Genomic DNA, 20,411 nt, shown 5'->3' with positions numbered 1-20,411 from the left:
GCTGATGGCTGACTGCTCTGTCCCTGTGGTGGTAAGTCACATTGTCTGTTTGTCCTTCTCTTAAATCTTTGTCCAACCTGTCTGGAACGTATTGCCATGGGGAAACCCGTCGGGAAGCGTGTTAAGTTTATGTAGAAGTTTGAAGTCAGTCAGGTAAAGAGCAAGCAAGAGAAGCAGGTGCACAGAAACAAGAAGGCTGACCAAAAAGCTTCATGTGCTTTAAGAAACCCCTCCAACCCATTTGGCAGCTCACCCCTTAGATCTGATTCCTCTTGAGACTGCTGACTAAACTTTACCCAAGAATATTCCGATTTGTGACTCAAACAGCTCTTCAGACATCTCCTGGATGTAGGCCAGATGTTGACTGTACTGAAGCAGTCCAGTTAACTCTTTTAGGCTGACAGAAAACACACTTTTTGCAGGAAATTTAAACTTTAAATACAAATGGAACAAATGGAATTAGGATGATGTCAGATAGGTTTTGGAAATTAAATCACCTTTTTACCAACTCCTTCAACCAAATCCAGTGACGGTCTTGTTTTGCATTATAGTAAATCCATGGGTTATAACTCTAAATCACATCCAATCACTGAGGACTTTTAAGGTTGTGCATGGTTTGGCTTGCCCCAAGTTTACTTATTTTAATGTCTTATGGATTTTTATGTAACCTGTAGTCCTCTACCGGTAGGAACCTTATAACTATTCCTGTATACCAGGTACAGAATGAAAAGTGAGGGCTTTTGTTGTCAGAGGCTTCAAAGCTGTGGAATCATTTTCCTGAGAAATTCAGAGTCAGTATCATCTTTCAAATCTCTTCTCCAAAATATACCCAGAACTTTTAAAATAATTTTATTCTAGTTGCCTTGTTTGACATGGTCGCTGCAATGGTTAAGTATTTATTTTGTTTTGTTTATTATTATGGTTACGCATATGATGTCAATTATGTGTTTACCAGGTTGTGACTTATCCGCCGACCAAAATCCTCTCCTCAGGCTGTTCTACAACACACCAACAGTCAATGTTGTTTTTCTCTGGAGCTCTATTAAGTCTGTTTAACATTAGCAGTCTGACTGTATATTTTCATATTCAATTATAATTTACACCTCATTTTGTGCTTCTGAAAGCCTTAGTTCAGCTCCTCTGCTCACATGTTCTGCTAATTAACCTTACATAACCTTATTATGGTTATGATTTTACTGCTGTTTCACTTTACCGACCTTTCTGCTTTACTGATCTGTGCCTTTGTCTTTTATCTATGTTAATTACTTGGCTGTTTGTAACCTAATTTTGGGAGCTGGTATATAAATAAGGTGATTATTTATTTGTATTAATACACTTGCAGAGTGTTGCAGATTACCATTTATTATGTGACTTTTTCAGCCATCATGTTAAGTACAAACTAAGCTGAAATTATGTAAATGGCATGCAAATTGTCCACTGCACCGATGCTGTCACATCTACAGTGTTTTACAGCGTTCACAAGGCAAGAAAGCAGCCATTATTTGTGACTGTCAGATGAAGAAAACAGAGAGGCAGGCAGGCAGAACAGAGACACTGACACGGGGACAGATGGATGCAAAGAGCAAGAGCATCACAGTGATTGAAGAGTGGAGAGAGGAGAGAGGCTGACACGCAAGCACTGTACGCCATCCATCAAGCAGCATTTAAGTGACTCAGGGTGCTTACATATGAGGGTGGAGCACAGATCAATCAGACTCAGTGAGGACCGGGCATATACGCCTGTCTCTGTCGGGATTCTGACGACTGAAGAAGCTCATAATTATTTAAAGCCTTGAAATAAATTAACAATTATTTATCCTCGCGCTTTGAATTTGTCCACACTAAGAAATCATGGTGTTAGTTTTGACTCGTGTACTGATTTGGCCAAAAGTTATAATCTGGCCAACATTTAGATTTCCAGAAAAAAGTTTTTTCCTCCCAGCTGTTGCTCGGGAATTGTTGAATTGTTGGTAAATGTATGTTATTGTTGTAAAGTTCTGTTGTAAGGATTTTACTGTTACAGTAAGTGCCCTGAAATAAGTTGTGTTGTGATTTGGTGCTATATAAATCAAATTTATATTGAACGTAAAAAGAGGAAATTCTAATTCTACAGAAGCAGTATACCAGTTCAAAATGTCAGTACTGGTAATGTAACTGCTGCATTGTCTCTGTATAATGTAATGTGTGAGCTGAAATTGCTGTGACTTCTGACAGGCTCATATTTGCCATTCCCAAAATGGAACCCATGACTGAGAGCGACTTACGCTATCTCCAGTCTCTCCTTTCTATAATGCAGGCGGGAACCTTACATGCTAATTCCACAGGAAAGTCTCAAAATCTCAAAATTTTTGAAAATTGAAAAATAAGCAAAATACTAGTTTTACAAAAAAGGGTACCAAAAAAAGTGAGAAGTCTAATTTTCTTCAACTTGTAGTGTCACTTCAATATTTTGTGACTTTCTTTTGAATGTTCAGCAACAAACTCAATAATTTTTGTCAGATTTGTTGCTGAATTTTTGGCTTTGAAGCGATGTAATCACGCATTCAACTCCTCACGCCACGAACAAGCTTTTGTTGTCAAAGTGTTCTGTGTAAAAACACTGCAGATAACCCCGGTCCCTGTTGGTGAGCCCCACTTCCTGTTTCTCAGCAGCTCGTGTTTCTCTGATTCTGTTGTGAGGCTGTGTTGTTTCTTGTTTGCTTTCACATCCCATCTCTTTCTCTCACTTCTTTTCTCACTCTGGCCTTCACGCTGTCTTTCTTTTGCCGTCGGTCCCTCTATTATCGGTCTCTCCGAGCACGTCACCTCCACTCTCGTCTCTTTCTCTGCTTTTCTGCTTGCTCTGTTATGTTTTCTGCCTCTCAGCTTCTTTCTTCCCTGAGCATCTGTAGCTTCAGTCCAACAAACAGATTTTTACCAGGCTGATCACACAAGTCAGTTGTAATAAGATTCACTGTCGGCGTGCGAAAGAGAGGCCTCATTAATCCCCTCCATGAAGAGAGGGGAAATGGGAATCATCACTTTGTTCCACGCCATCTTTTCTTCGCCCGCATTAGATACAGGCTCGTAAACATACACCGGTCCGTGTACGTACACACACGTCTGTACTGTATGGTTGAATGGAGAGAAGCTGCTGTTTCGTAAGCCGGGTCACGTCAGGTCAGACCGTCTGTGTACAACATTTCCCCACACCCTGTTTTTCTCTTCAGCTCATCCCCTCTCCTCTCTTTACTCTCTGCTGTCGATCCAATCTCTTCTTCCACCCTTATATTTGTCTCCCTCTCCGATCTCCCCAGGCGTCTATTAATATTTCTCGTGTACTCTCGTTTTCTCTCTCTCTCTCTTCCTTTATCAGATTTTTTTTTTCTGCTTCCTTCTATTTTCTGCTTACGTCCTTCTTATTGTTGCTGTCACAGCTCTTTGATCATCTCAGCTTCATATATTTTTATATATAGACTATCTTTACTTTGCTGTCATGGGACCAACAAGCATTTGGATTAACTTCCCTGTTGAGATACTGTAGCTTCTTTAATTGCTCATTTCCATGTGCAGTCTCTGTTTAGATCAGGAGGGCATCTGACTTCTTATCTATCTCGATGAAATACAACCTGTTACGAGCAGGTGAATCTAGTTGAGGCCACGTCCTCTACATGGCTGTACATTTTCTTGGGCTGCAAGTAATCATTCTTTTTAACTAAGGTGATGATTATCTTTTTCAATTGGTTCATTTAGACTATCAAATTATCCAAAGCTGTTAAGCTCTATTTGGAAGACTTCCAGAGACTTTAATCTGCTCGCTTAGACCAAACCCAAATGTGTTCAATTACCCATTTTACACAAATCTTTTTCCGTATTGTCTGACTTTATTACATACTGCCCATATACTGTATCAGCAAACTCTTCAGTGCTGTATGAGCTGCGTATACAACACTCCAGTGGATTATTTACGTTTGTTGTTATTTTGTTCCATTAAATAGAAATAGTCTCGATACCCTGTGCATCATTTTATAGACATGTTTCTGCAGAATACAGCCTGACATATGTCATGTATTTCACTGTCTTAGGAGCGCAACTAAAATTTGAACCACAGCTCTTCACGGTTGAACCAAACAACAATCATTTGTGCTGACCCATTTTTTATTTTAACAATAATATAAGATAGAGGAAATCAGATAATTTTGACAGTCAAAAAGGCAGAGAGATTATAAAGACATTTGGCATTTTAACTTGGTAGATTACTTTCAAAGTGCTCTAACTGTTACATAAAAAACACAAGAGTTCCCCATGTTTTCCCCATGGGAACATATGTGATCACATGTATGACATGTTTACCACCTTGCAACATATGATAACATGGGGGGAATATGTGGAATAGTTTTCACATGGAAATCGACAAGGGGTTTCACACATTACACCATGAAAGTTTTCCAAAAGTACATGTGCTACTTGTGCAAAATACATGTTTCATGTGCACAATCACATGTGTATGTGGTGTGTGATCACGAGTTTTTGCACGTGTGAATTTCATGTTTCTGTAAGGGGATACATTGAGTGTTACAGTACATTGCGTGTATTTCTGAGATCTAGTAAATGTAATTAATTTATCTTTTTTTCCTCATGAACCATTTTGAATGCCGATTTTTAAACATTTTAAATCTTGCTAGTATAGGTTTGTGGTCCTCTTCGCTGGCACACTGCTGCATTTTAGGAATCTTACTCATGTATGCACAAGTATGGCCCACTCATTAAAAGAGTTACTAGAGGACATAAACTCCACATGGTACCTTTAATTGATGTTTAATATGTGAATTTCCTCCCGTTCATCGAAACAGTTAATCGGTAAATCATGTCAGCTCTGCATTTTCTTACGTGAACAAACCTCTAACCTCCCTGCTTTTTGCCTCTCTGCAGTCTTTTGGCTCATTTTCTTTGTGCTTTCTTGTGTAGCCTTGCTTCCCCTTCTATTTCGGCTGTCTTAAGGGATGTCAGGAATTTAAAAAAAAAAAAAAGAAACCTCGTCCCTTGTCGGGATCCTGTGGCTTTTTGAACATTGGGTTTCTCTTATCAAGCTTTACCAGTGACTTGTCACCTAGCGGGAAGTAACTTCCATCTAGTGCTCTACATTTAGCAAAGAAAGATCTTAAGTGTTTTTTTTTAACTCCCCAGTGCAATAAGTATCTCTAATGCCTGGAGGACGAGACACTCAAAACGCAGACAGCAGCAGACTAATTCTAGGCTTTTACACTTTCATGTTATTTATTTATTGTTTGAAGTGATGTCCTGTGGGAAATTTGTAAAAATATTTTCATTACTAGATGTCAGTGACAGTGACTAGATAACTGTAGTTGGCCTATATGTTGATACAGTACACACACACACACACACACACACACACACACACTGTCAACAATTAGTCTGGTCTTGTTATTGTCTCTACTTCTCTAATTTGTCTCCCAGTTGTCCGAAGCCAGAGACAACACACTCAAAAATATGAATCGAACAGTCGATTACAAAGAGCTAAAAGGCAAAGATCCATCAACTGGAGAGCTGGTCAAGAAAATTGAGCAGGTACACCGCAACATTAAAATGGTATTTTATCACAAAATCTTATCCTGAGCGCTGAATTGTGAGACCGTAACCGCTCTGTTCCTGTGTGTGCTCATGTAGCTCGAGGTGAATCTAGCAGAGCGCGAGAGTCAGCTGCTGGAAAAAGAACTCCTGGTGGACCAGGTGACCCGGCTCTCAAAGCCACTCAGCGAGCAAGCTGAGAACTGCCAACAGGACCGACTCTCGCTGGCAAAGAAGGTACACGACGAGATCCACTTCAGAGATAACACTCGGCTCATAACAGAATACGCACAGATCGGGTGATACAGATTCAGAGACTCGTTACAGTATTTCAACTGTTAATTTACGGTCTGGTCTTTTCCCTCTCTGTATGTCTCTCTCACAAACACAATCACATTCTGTTTGAAGAGCATGTGCGGTCCATGTGAGAAGCATGCAGCATGGGCATCGAAGAGTTCACTGAGCATTACACTTTCCTTGTATTCTCACTTCCTCTCTTTTGTCCCTACGACTGCCTGCACTTCTCACCAGCCATAAATGCCCTCATCAAAAGCTTGTGCAACAGGGATTCATTATATGGAATAACTTTGTGGAAGCACGCAATACAAACATGGAAATCAATTTGATTTGAAATGCAAAGCTACTACAGTTCAAAGGGGGCTCAAATGTACATCATGTTGTTGCATCAAAATGAGCACAAATCCAATTATCGTGAGTGAGTCAACTTGTATCCTAGTTTGGTATCAGAATCTGTGTGTGTGTGTGTGTGTGTGTGTGTGTGTGCGTGTGCGTGTGTGTGTGTGTGTGCGTGTGTGTGTGTGTGTTGCCTGCATCCAGCTCAACGAGCTCCGAGCGAATATAATCGACACCAACGACCGTCTGATGGCCATCTCTGCAGAGCTCTCCATGAAACAAGCCGTGGCTTTATCACAACAACAACAGATCAAAGAGAAAGAGCTGCAGGTCAGAGCGGTCCCCGTCCCGCACAGCACATACGTGTTACCATGTTTCAGTGTGCTCTTGGTTGAGCGTCCTCCCCTCGGCCTTCCACCGTCTTTCCCATTGTTTTTGTCACTCTTCACTGAGCGCGATCGAAGGCAGCCAAAAGTGTCTGATGGATCATTTCTCGATGTCCCGTCCTTCAGTTCAAACCCAATTATTTTGCTTATTTGCGCAGTAAAACAAATCAAGAGGTAAACACAGAGCAGAACAAAACAATATTCGCTCATACATTTCGTAAATGAAAAGGACTTCAAGGGTTTCATGAAAATTAAACATTGTCAGCGAAGGAGTGAATGAGTGGTGGCGCAGTAAATAAAAGCATCGGGGAATCGGGATGAATATTCAGTGATTGAACACTCAGCCAACAGTTAGTTTATTCTGAGAAGTTGTATTATTTTGTTATACGTGTATTGGCTGCCTGATAATCAGATTGAACTGCGATTTCCTTTTCCTCAATGAAGTGAAAAAAATCCAATTGGTCTGTTTCCAGACCAACTGCTAGCTTTTAGCATCTTAGGGATTTCTGTTACTGTGACAACCAAGAGGAATTCCACTGTAAACATTTGAGCCTGAAGCTGTCAAGTTCACACTAACAGTAAGTTAACCTTTGTGTAAATAGGGTCTCAGAATTATCTGAACTTGTAACATCCTTCTGTTGTTGTTCAAATCTAACTGCTGTCTTTATATTTTATGCTCAGTTATCTGAATCCACCTCTGCATCGTCATGGTACTATATATATATTACATTTAAAACATAACTGTTACAGGAAAATCTTCCACTATGTTCACCACATAGTTGTTGTCTGCTGTTTGGTGCACAAAGCGCAGGCAATTGGTTTATCCGAGCTTTGTGGTGAAAACTACTTCCTGCTGTTGCTGGAAACGAGGTTGAGAAGAGAGGTGAGCGTGTACAGTCAAAACAAATGAGCTGAAAGATGCTAAAAGACACCAAAGCACACCACAGAGCTGAGTTGAGTGCTGAACTTCAGAGTTGCGTGATAACTTTCCAGCAACCTCCTCTCACTTTACAGTGAATCATTTATTCCACTGATATAAAACATTGATTTGTGCCTCAAGTAAAATTAACTGATTTTACTCAAACAAATCATATATTTCAAGTTTTTTACATGAAATCCTGCAAGATCAGCTTTGCAGGGAGGATGTTAAATAGATGGTTATTTTATGGTAGATGCATTTACATTCAGAAATTCTAGTTGATTTTGACTCACATCAGGCATTAAGAGGATCACATTATCATTAATATCATTGGATTATTGTTATTAATTAACATTTTCCTGTTGAGGTGGATGAATATTATCATCCATGAAAATGATCATCCACCACAGATTCTGTGAGTCCAAAGGGAAGGCAAAAAGACATTAGCTCGACATTAGGTTTGCTTTCTGTCTCGCTAAAAATTTAAACAACTAAAAATGAGTGGATTTCCCACCTGCCTTCTAAATATTTTAGAAGGTTTGTGTTAATAACCTGAAGAGTCCCTGCAAAGGATTTATGCCTGCAGTGCACCGCAAACGCAACCAGAGGTAGAAAATGCAGAGGCCCAATTTTGCCCAGATTCTGACACTAATACAACCATCTGTTTTCAGGCGCAGTTGGAAGTGAATCGAGCCCGCAGAGTGGACAGAGTGAAGGGAATACAAAGTGAATAGTTTCTCACACTCGGTCCTGTACTTCCAGATGCACAGGTGCCAGCGGCGGCTGGAGCAGGGCCTGCCGCCGCTTTCTGAGATAGAGGAGGAGTGGAGGAGGATGCTCCGGGACAAGAAGAGGAGACAGAGGGACAAAGAGGAGAAAGAGAGGGTAAAGAAACACACCGAGACACAAAGATCACCGGTCAGAAATTGATTAAAGCAGTGAGGGGCAAGAAAAGAAGACGGGGTGACTGAGGAACAAGTGTAGCGGGGACATGACACGGGGGCGGGTATTGATTAAGATTCAGCAGGACAAAAGGACTGCAGTATACGCGAGTGAAAACTATTTGCGCACAGCTGACCAGACAGGGGCTCCAGTTGTTTTAAACACATGTACAAACACAAGACATGCTGAGAAGAAAGGCTGACAAACCAGTGGTGGCTGTCTACACAAGAAAGGCACATAAATAGCAATCAGTTGTCCTGCTGTCTGCAGCAGCAGCCTGTCTGTTGTTATACCGGTCGGGTTTTTTTTACTCCTGTTTACAGCTGCGAGTCCAAACAGTGCCAAACCAAAAGATAGGAAGAAACACACGGAAACGTGTTGAGGTCTTTGTTCATTGCGCATTTTAAACTACATAAGAAAAGTGTTTTTCCTATTTATTTATGGGCTCTCCTTTTCTTTTCTTTTCTTTTTTTTTTTTGCATTGGAAGCCCTTATTCCTTGTTTTGTGTGCGCTCCTCAGATCGCATGCCAGCGGATAAACTGTCAGCGGATAAACTGTTCATATGCATGAGAAAATCGCCATCTCTTTGAAGTCTCAGTGGGATTTAGACACAGTTCATTTGCATGCTGTTGCGGGGTGAAAGTCAAACAGAGCACTGTCCTGTCATGAGGACGTTTGCACACTTGGAGGACTTAGTAGGAGTCCGTCATGGTTACAAATTGATCCATCAGCCACATTGGGTTCAAATCAGTTTTGCGGGCCACTGTCTGTATCCTACGAGCCATGTTTCAGTTTTGTTAGAGGGGGGAAAGACATTTTCCAGCCACAGTTCAAATAATTTAAATGTACACTGAGTGGAAAAACCATCAAGATTCACACACTGGAAGATCAGTGTGGTTGAGGTGTTTACGAGCTGTCACCTGAAGCGGGAGCCAATTAGCTTTAGCCTCGCATGAAAAGGACCAGGCTCTGTCCCAACTTCAGAAATATGCCCGGCAGTTATCTAAAACCCATTAATTAACAAGGTAAATCTCACCGTTTAATCTGTACACAGATTTAAAGTACCTGGCAAAGTCACAGTGACGTCTGCCAGTAAAAAGTTACAGAATATACTGTAAATCCTCATAAAACAGCCACATGTCTAAAGTGTCCTTGAGCAAGGCACTAAACCTCTGAAAGCACCTGATACATGATTACACAAACTATGTGGGAGATAATATGTGCTCAGTTATGGTAATAAAAATAGTGGCAGTGACAGGGTACCATTTGTTTCTGAACTCTAATTCATAGAAATAAGTTCAACATTGTTGTTCTGCACACTGCCTGCCATTAACCCGTCAGTCAGTGTCAGGATATTATTTTACTCCTAAACAGTGGTCCACAACTGAACTAAAATATTTAATCAAAAATAGATATAATTTCTACCCATCACCTACACCTACGTAATTGGGTTGCTATTTTCTTAAAAGTTAGAAAGAAAGAAGGCATGCTGGGAAATGCCAGGAGAGGACGCCATGAGGAATATATGCACCGGGGCCAATAGCTATTATGTTCCTCTCCTGAGTGAGAGAGCGAGAGAGATTGATTCATGTTCTTTGACACAAACGTCACCAACACAACACCACCTTAAAACTCTGATTGAAGTATTTGCACCATAACTCACGTTATGTGAGTGAGTAGATTCAACCAAAGAATAAAACAAACTAATGTTATCATAAAAAAAAAATCATTTAAAACGATGTACGTACAGTGCAGGATTACGGCACCATTACTTCAAAATACCAAATCTTGTTTATCACACCCTGCAGATCATCACTGTTATTACTAATTTCCCCTACGTGTATTTTCAATTTACTCAAATTAATAAGAAAAGACAAAAATTACGGGTCAAACTTGAATCAGCCTTAATCTCATGCACTCAGCTTTTCAACTTGCATTTGTCTTGAGCTATTAAAAAAAACAAACACATTTACTAATTCCATTTACTTGATTCAATTTCAGTAAAATTTTAGTCCAAGGTCATGCAAACTCACATTAAATATTAAAACTGCTTCTGGTGTGTGTGTGTGTGTGTGTGTGTGTGTGTGTGTGTGTGTGTGTGTGTGTGTGTGCGCGCGTGTGTGTGCGCGCGTGTGTGTGTGTGTGTGTGTGTGTGTGCAGCTTGCTAAAGAGGAGAAGTGGAGACAGCTGCCCAATGGCAAGTACACCACCGCTGAATCCCGCCCGAATGCGTACGTCCCCCAGGTGGACCGCCTCCCTCTGCCCATACCCTACGGAGCCCAGGCACCGTTCAATCCCTCCAAACAAGGGGCCAACATGAGACACATCCGCAAACCGACAGACAAACCAGTGGAGATATAGAAAACAAACGGGAGCACGTTAAGTCTGGTGTAAATCGATAAACTTCTGAATGCTAGTTTGGCCGTTTTTTCTCATTATTTCCATTTTTCACGCAGTCTTTCAGAAACATTTCATCTTAACTATTTAAAAATATATATCTGTGATGAATCTGCCCTTCCGTACACGCCTCTAAGTGCTGTTTCTTCCTCCTGTCAGATTATTGTGTACGTTTGTGTCCTCGCTGTCCGGCACACCACCGCTGTTTGTCATGTACTTGTGAACTGCATCTGGTTGTAATTTTAGTTTCGTTTTCCAAAATGTACTGGCAAACAGCTTGTTGACATTCAGCTTTGCAGTAAAACTGAATTCTGGAGGAGAGCTGAAGGGAAAACAGAGGACACAGAGGAGATGCAATTTGAGTGAGTATTGTTACATCACGTTCACGGATAATGTTTTGTTTTCATTTCTGTACTTAACAACGCCTCAAGACTGTTTTTACTACTTTCCTCTTATACATAAATTCATTTCTACATATAAGTCACTCTTGTTGTTTCATCCCCCGACGCTCGTAATCTTTCAATGAATTGCAATGGGTTTAAGCTCTGCGCGAGGCTGGGAGTGCCTTCTTAATGCCTGAAATGCGTGAATGTAAATATAGAGAGGAAGCTCGAGCAATAAAAGAGCATAGAGAATGACAGAGAGAGAGGAGAATATAAATGAAGAGCAGGGAGGGGTGGCAGTCGGAGGAGTGTCAAAGGAAAAAAAAAAAGGATGAAAGTGGAGCTTTAAATTGGGTGGAGACTTCAGAGTTGGTCGTTCCAGGCCAAAAACAGTTGACTTTGAAGCTCTTAAAAAAGTACTGCGATAAAAAGTCATTTCATCGCCTGATCTCGTGTGTGTGTACTGGACAGATCATTATAATAATTACAAAAATAAGAGATGAACAGTTAAATGTAATGAGTAAATGGTAGAAACAAAAAGCTAAAAGTCACCTAAAACGGCTGAAAAGGCTACAGAAATGGTAAACAGTTGAAGTAATCAGCATGCAGCGTTGATGAAGGCGCACTTGAGCCGCCCTTTGATTGGAGGAACTTCAGACAAAAAAAAAAAGAATTAGGAAACAACTGGTGTCCACCGTGTTAAACACGCTGCGTGAGTCAACTTCTGAAGAGGCGATCCAGTGATGTAATGTGTGTGTGATCATCCATCGCAGGTTGATGCTGATAGCTGTCAGATTATCTTTGCCCCTAACTGTTAGCTGGCTGCACAACACCGACTGCATAACAGAGTGTGGAGGAAGGCGATCAGGTGATGAAGCTCAAGGTTTCTAAAAAAAGATTTTGCCGTTGGGTGTAGGTAAAGTTAAGAAGAGCACGGGCGCGAGCGCGATGGGTGTGTTCTTCATCCGATGTGACTCCGCGTGTGTGATGACTGAGATGATTTCCTGACTTCGGCGGAACTGCGGCGAGTCTGTCCAAAACAGTCAAGGTGTTCTCGAGAAGCCGAGCGCCTGCTTCCTCCTCACACTCCAAACTGTTCGACCCGCAGCCGAGATCCTTTCCAAATTTATCACAACTGGCTCTGGAAGGAAATTCTTAGGAAACAGAGAGGCGAGGTCCGAACTGCTGCCACGAAGGCTTCTCTCCCACGCTGTGTTCTTCAGAATGTACAACAACAACAGAGGAGCGTCTAGTAAAAGCTCTTTATTTCCAATCCATGGTTTATTTTTCTGGAAACATGAAGAGTGATTAATAATCCCTTCTTTCAGAGGACTGTTTGGCGATCACAGTACATGAGATGTAAATAATGTCCGGAATTTGGTAGCGGATGACGCGCAGGAGGGCCAACGTTTCCTACGAAGGATTATGAACACACATCACCGTCACCAGTAAGAGCTCGGTCACAATTTAGGGCATTTAATTCCAACCAGACGTTTGAGTGTGTGTGTGTGTGTGTGTGTGTGTGTGTGTGTGTGTGTGTGTGTGTGTGTGTGTGTGTGTGTGTGTCTGTGTGTGTGCAGACTGGCTGAGCAATGACCGAGTCTTTTATAAACCATACAATCAAACAACATAGGACAGGGTTAGCAAAACTAATAAAGAATTTTGTTGACGAAGTTTGCAAAATCTTGCTCAGCTGCCACTCTTCCCACAATTTCCTCATTTAGATTCAGTAAGTTAAGTTTCTCTTTTACTTTGTACAAACACTGTACAACATCTAAACATGTGGTCGGGGTGTTAGTGTTTCTTCCTTTTTTGGCCGTTCTGCTGCACAGGCTGGATTTAACACCGACTTAGGTTCAGATTTAAGGCCCGGCAGCCGCTGACTGACCGTATCAGCCACTCCATCTGCAGAGCATTTTGCCAGCATGTAATCAAGTTAATGGGGTGCAGCAGCGTTACAGGAAGCACAGGAGGACAAACAAAGTGTGTTTGATTTATAAATGCCTCTCGAAGTCTTTGACATCCATGTTCATAAATTGTGGGAAATAAGGTGAAGAAAGTTGAAGAGGCGCTTGAGAGAACTGCAGCCGCTACAGAAAATTAATTCATAGAATTAGCTCCCTGCGCGTATTGATTTTCAATATAGAAAATTTGAAGAACACATTTCCCTGAAATTGAATAAAACCACTAAGTGGAGATCTAACTGTCTTCCTGACTTGTATTACAGTTTTTAGTGCTGTCCACTCCAATTCTGGGAATCTCTTTTCATATATCCCTTCGTCCCTCCATCATCCATCCATCCATCCGTTACTCGTCCTCTAGGCCCAGTCAATGATGACGGGTCTCTCAAACACATTTTCCTCCTCATCTGTCTCTCTCTCCATCCCGCCGCCTCCACGTCTCCCTCCGCCCTTCTTCCACATCCTTCATTTTTCCTCAAAGCCCAGCAGTATGAGCGTCTGCTTCAGAGCCGTCTCCTCCACAAACCTGGCGTCCACATTTTCCTGCTCCTCGAATGGGTTCAGAGCTGTTTGGAGTCGGAGAGAGACACAGCTTTTTATAGAGGATATAAAACCAGACACACACACACACACACACACACACACACACACACACACACACACACACACAGTCACACACACTTCCCTTCTATGCTCCTTCATGTTACAGACTGCTGCGTTTTGACCAAGCACACACATAAATACACACAGTCAGTATTAAACCTCTAAAGGCCTCTGCATCTAAACCAGGCAGGATACACACACACACACACACACACACACACACACACACACACACACACACACGCTACCTTGTTCCTCTATATCAGAGAGTATTTTTGCCAGGTGGGTAAGAGGCAGAAACTCAGGTCTGAAGCCAGGCTTGTCTCTGTCGGTGAACGCAATTCCCTGAGGAGGAAGGAAAAACAAAAACACAACTTTGGATTTTGCAGGTTTTTTTTTTTTTTTTTAGGAAACACACAAGTCAAGTCAAATCTGTGGCAAATCCAGAAACTCTTCCCCTTAACTCTTACAAATAAAGTTAGCTGCAGTTTAACTTTTTAGGCAGCCGTATAGATTCGTATCTGTTACTGTCATGAGCTCTTAATGCCAGCATCTTGTACATTTACGTGGAGGTCACTGTTTAAATGTCAAAAAGGGCACGTTTTTCTGTAATGTTGCAGAAAAATACCCTCTTTCTTGTCTGCTTCAGAAAGCTTCACTTGTCTGAGCTTTGGTCTAAAAACACTTTGCATATACAAGGTTATTAAACTGAGAAAAGCAGTTCTTCCTTGCCCTTGAGTAGCATTCAGCTCATTTGTCTCGCTAATACTTTCATTTATAACCAGCGAAACTAATGGCATTTCCAGCCAGCCTTTTCCCCAAGTTTGTGGAAGACTAAGGTGCATGTTTGGAGGGCAGTCCTAACTCGAGAAAATGTTGTTTTTTTTTAATTAAAATTTTGCAATTTCCCCTCATTTTTGACCAATATTATCACCCGAAGTGTGTGCGATTTTCCTAATTTTGGAAAAAAGCAAGAGCAGATAATAAATGACACCTCAAAAGCCCACTGGGAAACAACTACATCCATTAGATGTGGGAGATGTAGTTAGTTTTAATGCCCTCCACAGTGATTTCACATCGATTGGTTTGGGTGCTGCACCTTATAATGGTTGGGAAAACCCTGGCTTTCAGCTGTACTCTGTCATTGTCATCAATTTGCTAATGCCAACACAATAAACTCAAATGGAAATCCTTTAGCAGGCAGATTCAGCGAAGCACCGCTGTGGCTGCACACGCCTCATCCTGTTGCTTTAAAAATGACTTTTATCTGTTGATCTGGGACACGGACTCACTCGCGCTGGCTCGTCAGCATCAACCTGTGATGTTCTCCCTCACCTGGTGGTAATCAGCCTGATTGGAGGTTATATTAAGAGGTTTGTTTGGCGCTCAGATGTGTGTGTGTGTGTGTGTGTGTGTGTGTGTGTGTGTGTGTCAGGGGGTCAACACCTTCAGTTGGCTCACTGGTTTGAGGTGTGTTTGGTTTTTGGGGTGGACTGTGTGGGAAAGTTTTTTTTTTGTTTGTTTTTGTTTTTTTCTCCTTCCTTTAATGCAAACAGTGTGAAAGGTCGCTACCTCCAGCGAGCCTCATTCACATTTCTGTTCCCCTTTCCCTGTTGTAATAGCAATCTATGGTTCCAGTACCACTCCCTTTGTTTTTACCTTTACTGCACAGGCAGGGGAAAGTGTACACGGACCGCTGAAAGTGATATCCGCTCCTCATTTCCTGTTTTGTTTGCAGTTTACTGAAACAGAACGTACCCTGCGTTCCGAGTCGCATGCTATTTCGTTTTACTTTTAGTACGGACTACAGCTTCCCTTAAAAAGTATCAACTGTTGCATGTACACATACTTGCACATACTTCTTCATGAAAATGCATCTTGAACTTTGACCCACTTTGTCATATCCGCTGCGATCGGCAGCGCGATGTTTGAAACAAAAAGGATGCAATTTGGAACGAGTAGGCTTCCTTTTAATGCCTCTTCTTTTTCCTCATCCTTCTTCTTCCGTTTGTGGGCGGAGCATCAGCGCCACCAACTGTCTCATACTAAATATTTTTTGGGCATACTAAATAGTATGGTAGTATGGATGTTGGGACGCAGGGGGAGGCTTTTTTTTTAACAGTACTAAGCTGTAGCGTTGTGTGTTTCCAGTCTGGTGAAAACAGAGTGCCTTTCCCCTACTTGTGCCCTCCTTTCTCAGTCACTTTTGACCTATATATACCAACACACACACACACACACACACACACCCGTGCATCTAGGTATCGCCACCGTGTGTTTAAAAATAATTTCAAGAAAAATATGCCAACAATGAACATAAAACAAAAGATCTTTTGATAAATAAATTTGGTTACAATATAGTTATCAGCTGTTTGATAACTAAATGTTTTTGATTTCGGTGAATGCTCATCTGCAGTGTTTGAAGAGAGTGTGTGTGTGTGTGTGTGTGTGTGTGTGTGTGTGTGTGTGTGTGTGTGTGTGTGTGTGTGTGTGTGTGTGTGAGAGGGAGAGAGAGTCAGCATGTGAGACACACTCCTCTGTATTACCTTATTTTTGTACTGTCTCTCCAGCAGAGTCCGGACATAATCTCTGGAGATTGAGGCTGAACTGACAGGATGATCCCACATATGGTAGATCCGCTCCATAGGCTGCACACACACACACACACACACACACACACGACATAGAGGTTTTGTTTTTTTTACATTTTAGGCATGTAGCTCATGTTGTCAAAAAAATAAAAATCCCCAGAGCACGTGAACATCTGCCCCTTTCTATTCTGCCAACTGGAACGCAAAAGCATTATTGAGGAGAGGACTGCTAATGAGGGCTTCCAGAGAAATCTTATTTTTCAGTGTTGCGAGATGCAGACCGCAGTCATAAATAACACTTACTCAAACAGACACTACAGGTGTGGCTGACTGAGTAGAGGAAAGTACAGCTTTTCCTGCCTCAGACACACTGCCAAGTTGATTAAAAAGTGTTTGTCTCAGAGGTGAAATGAAACAAACAAACAGAAGCAGAGTTACAGGAAGATTCACACAAAGTTCCTCAACCTACTCATATATATATCTATATCTATATCTCTCTCTCTATATATAGATATAGATATATATAGATATATCTATATATATATATATTATTTACTGCATCATCAAGGCTAAAACTTTCAACTTTAAAAAGGAATTTCACTTTCATCTTTGGGTTTTCTTTAGACAAAGGACTGAATAGCAAGACGGTGACCTACACTTGTTGTTCTGACTCTCCTCAATCAAGTATTACAATACATGTTTTTGTTTAAGACATCAGATGTTCTTCTGAAGCTTCTTCCAATAGAATTGACCTGCTCCACAATTTGATGAATTTTTGAACTGGAGCAGATGATACAGATGAATGCGTTTTTTTTAATTTTTTTTTTATTTTTACTGTCATGATTTCACCCTGGTGCTCCACACACATCAGCTCTGACATTTATTGATATAATAACCAAATGGGGTGCAGCACTGGGCAAAGATGACAAAACTAATTATGAACTTTGAATCTCTTTTTCCACTGGATCAATGTATACAATCTATTTAAATCCATTAGTGGTTTACTGTGCTTTTCGTAACACCTAACTAGTTTTAAACTTAAAGTTTTCTAGTTCAAGTTGCACCAGCAAAGAGAAATGTCTGAGCTCACAAAGACTTGAATATAGGATGGAAATCGATGGCAAGAAATCTTCTACAGCAACGTCCAATCAAAAGCAGGAAGTGAGTGTAATCAGCTGCGACATAACTTCCAAACATGACTATATGAGGAAGAGCAAACAACATGTCAATCTCAACTGACAAACATTTGTAAATGTATGTATTACTATTTTTTTAATCTTGGATGTGTGCGAATGTTGTTTTGTGATTCAGCCAAATGTTACTGGTCTGAGTTTTATTAAGTGTATTCATAATATAATTATATGAATAGACAAAAGAGTTGATGCAACCGCCTGTTTCTGACTTATAATGTGAAGGTTTACTGGAATTCCTCGCAAGGTTAAACTCACATATATAATGAGAATGATGTGGGCAGACGTTTAATCAAGGAACAAATCTCCATCAGTGGGCAAAACACCTCCTGTTTTCTAACTGTGTGTGTGTGTGTGTGTGTGTGTGTGTGTGTGTGTGTGTGTACCTGCTAAATCTCTCCTGCCTGCCAAACTCACCCAACAAAAGTCTGACAGGCAGGAAACAGAACAGAGACACTAAACATTCGACATTCCACTGATCACAGTGCGGACGGAACACACACACACACACACACACACACACACACACACACACACACACACACACACACACAAAGCTACAAAAGAAATATACTGTGCCCACACGGGAACACGTGGAAGTTACACAAGGGTTAGGACATAAACACGCACAGACTCAGAAGCCAGCTATCTACGCAAACCCCTACCCAACACACACACACACACACACACACACACACACACACACACACACACACACACACACACACACACACACACACACACACACACACACACACAACAGATGGTTACACAAGGGCTTTGTGATAGGCTTGAGGGGGGCTTGTGGGAGATGAGACCTAAAATAACTTCAAACTCTTAATTGGACCAGAATAGGAAGTTTGGGGAGAGAACCATTTGAGAAAAGAGCAAAACTTCCTCCTCACTTATAGACGGGATTATAATAGCCTCATTGTTTTAGTCCTTAAACCATCCGGGCCGAGCAATTTCACTTTTCAGCTGTGATCTCCTAATTTGGACACTTCGCATGTCATCATCTGGACGGATCATATCACTGAAGGCATGAAGATTTCTGGAGTAATCGATTGTAGCAAAGACAAAATCGAAACGACTTCTCACTTTCACACACACACACACACACACACACACACACACACACACACACACACACACACACACACACACACACACACACACACACACGCGCGTGCCTCAGGGAGTCTCTTCAGTATGCTGAACTTCAGTCTCTCGTTGGCGTCGCTGTTGTCCAAATCTGCACACAAAGAGAAAGAAAAACAGAGGAGGCATGTTGCTAATTACTGATCTGGAGACACATCTCATACGGGAGGATGAATCATGCCACAATTAATTGATGGAAATCCGTTTGAAGGAAACATTTAGGAGTCAATAATTCCGTTTTCTACAAAGACTGCAGGTGACATCAATTGAAGTAGCCGTCCACTTCCCACATTGCTTCACAGTCAGCTGACCGAGAGGCAAATTGTGAAACTCTTCCCACTGTGACTTTCAAACGTGCTCCAAATCATGTATTTAGTACGACTCATTTCCATGGACAGGAAATTAAACAGATGTTTCACTCTGACAGAAAACAGATGAGTCTTTGCAACTGATTACCAAACTAAAAATAATTCTTAGTCATAGACTATATAAAAGTGGACGTGTCTTCAACGTCAATACATTTTTTTCTACGAGACATTTTGTACATTCTGTTCGCCAAAGTCACTACTTCTTTGTTTTTTTTCGAGGAAATTAGTTTTCTGGTAGTCCATCAGAAAGTAATCCCATCACTAATTAGATATTAGACCTCGAAAAGCAGTATGTTTGGGGGCGTGTTTGTTTGACTGACAGGACTGCGATGCAGTCGGGTTTCCAGTTTCCGGGTGTCAGTCTGTCAGATTGGTTGATGGGTGAGTCCACAACCACTGGATGTATTACCGCTGAGTCTTGTGCAAACGTTCATGGTCCCCAGATGATGAATCCTCATGAACCCTTGGCTTTTCCTCTAGATCCACCGTGAGATTTTGAGTGAAATGTCTTCATACCTTTACCCAGAAACTCGGTCCAGATATTCATGTTCCCCTGGGGATGAATAGTAACAACATAGCGCTTACTTTCCCTTTATTTATGACTAAATATCTGACAACTGATGGCATACCCAGCAGCATTAATTTGACGTGTTGCGCCAATTAGCGTGCTAACACGCCGGTGGAAAAAACTTAAGGTGAGAACAGGTTTGGTATTTGCGCTTGTAATGAGGCAGAAAATGCACACCTGCCCAGCAAATTAGAATTTTAAATAGACGTATAGATATTTGATTAATCCCTTGGGAGAAACGACGCATGAACCCTCTCACTTCAAAGTCTTGAAACATCTCTTTCACTCACTTTGAAGTTTAAAACCATTTGGACTCTGCTGCTTCGAATCATCGTTTTATCTTCAAGGATCTTTCTTTGGTCCGTTTGTGACAAAGGCGCACACAGACTACGACAGAATCAAGAGTGACCAGGAAGTCTAGATATTTTGGTCTTGTTGATCTGCGTGCCAAGTCGCGATGTTTGACTTTTGAACAATGCAATTTCCATGAAAGCCACACTCAAGACATACAAATTACACAATATCAGTGTTTTTTTTGAGTAACGCCTCTGGTTCCTCTGTAGCCCTCACTGGTACCTCTGACCTCTGGGCGCAAACGATAGAAAAACGTACCGAAACCTGCTTATTTAACGTGTCAAAATGGTGACCCATCACACGTAATGACACACTGTGAAGTCGGATATCTGCAGTATCCCACCAACCTGCTCTGCCAGCAGCCACAGCTCGGCAGTGTGAGGGCATTA

At 41.4% G+C, this 20,411-nt stretch overlaps 2 protein-coding genes across 4 annotated transcripts in view; one reads left to right on the top strand and one right to left on the bottom strand.

The window, feature by feature from the left end:
• ccdc146 (coiled-coil domain containing 146) overlaps positions 1-11,692 on the top strand; it is a 47,770-nt gene extending 36,078 nt beyond the window's left edge. Inside the window, exons 19-23 of the mRNA XM_069156789.1 lie at positions 5,458-5,568; positions 5,668-5,805; positions 6,406-6,531; positions 8,269-8,391; positions 10,610-11,692. Of these exons, the coding sequence (XP_069012890.1) occupies positions 5,458-5,568; positions 5,668-5,805; positions 6,406-6,531; positions 8,269-8,391; positions 10,610-10,810 (699 nt within the window). The 3' untranslated portion in view covers positions 10,811-11,692. The remainder of the gene's footprint in view (positions 1-5,457; positions 5,569-5,667; positions 5,806-6,405; positions 6,532-8,268; positions 8,392-10,609) is intronic.
• A 780-nt stretch (positions 11,693-12,472) lies between these two features.
• The window catches only part of gsap (gamma-secretase activating protein), a 32,838-nt gene continuing 24,899 nt past the window's right edge, over positions 12,473-20,411 (bottom strand). For 2 of the 3 annotated variants that reach the window (XM_069156790.1, XM_069156792.1), the window contains 4 exons: positions 18,765-18,826; positions 16,340-16,441; positions 14,042-14,138; positions 12,473-13,756 (listed from right to left, as the gene is read on the bottom strand). In XM_069156790.1, the coding sequence (XP_069012891.1) occupies positions 13,656-13,756; positions 14,042-14,138; positions 16,340-16,441; positions 18,765-18,826 (362 nt within the window). In that variant the 3' untranslated portion in view covers positions 12,473-13,655. The remainder of the gene's footprint in view (positions 13,757-14,041; positions 14,139-16,339; positions 16,442-18,764; positions 18,827-20,411) is intronic. The other variant, XM_069156791.1, reaches the window with a different exon arrangement.

Source organism: Embiotoca jacksoni, unplaced genomic scaffold (assembly GCF_022577435.1).
Source record: "Embiotoca jacksoni isolate LCO1_2020_lvr unplaced genomic scaffold, fEmbJac1.0.p SCAF_21, whole genome shotgun sequence".
NCBI lineage: Eukaryota > Metazoa > Chordata > Actinopteri > Embiotocidae > Embiotoca > Embiotoca jacksoni.
The sequence above is the reverse complement of the archived record's forward strand: the minus strand, read 5'-3'. Positions and strand labels throughout refer to the sequence as shown.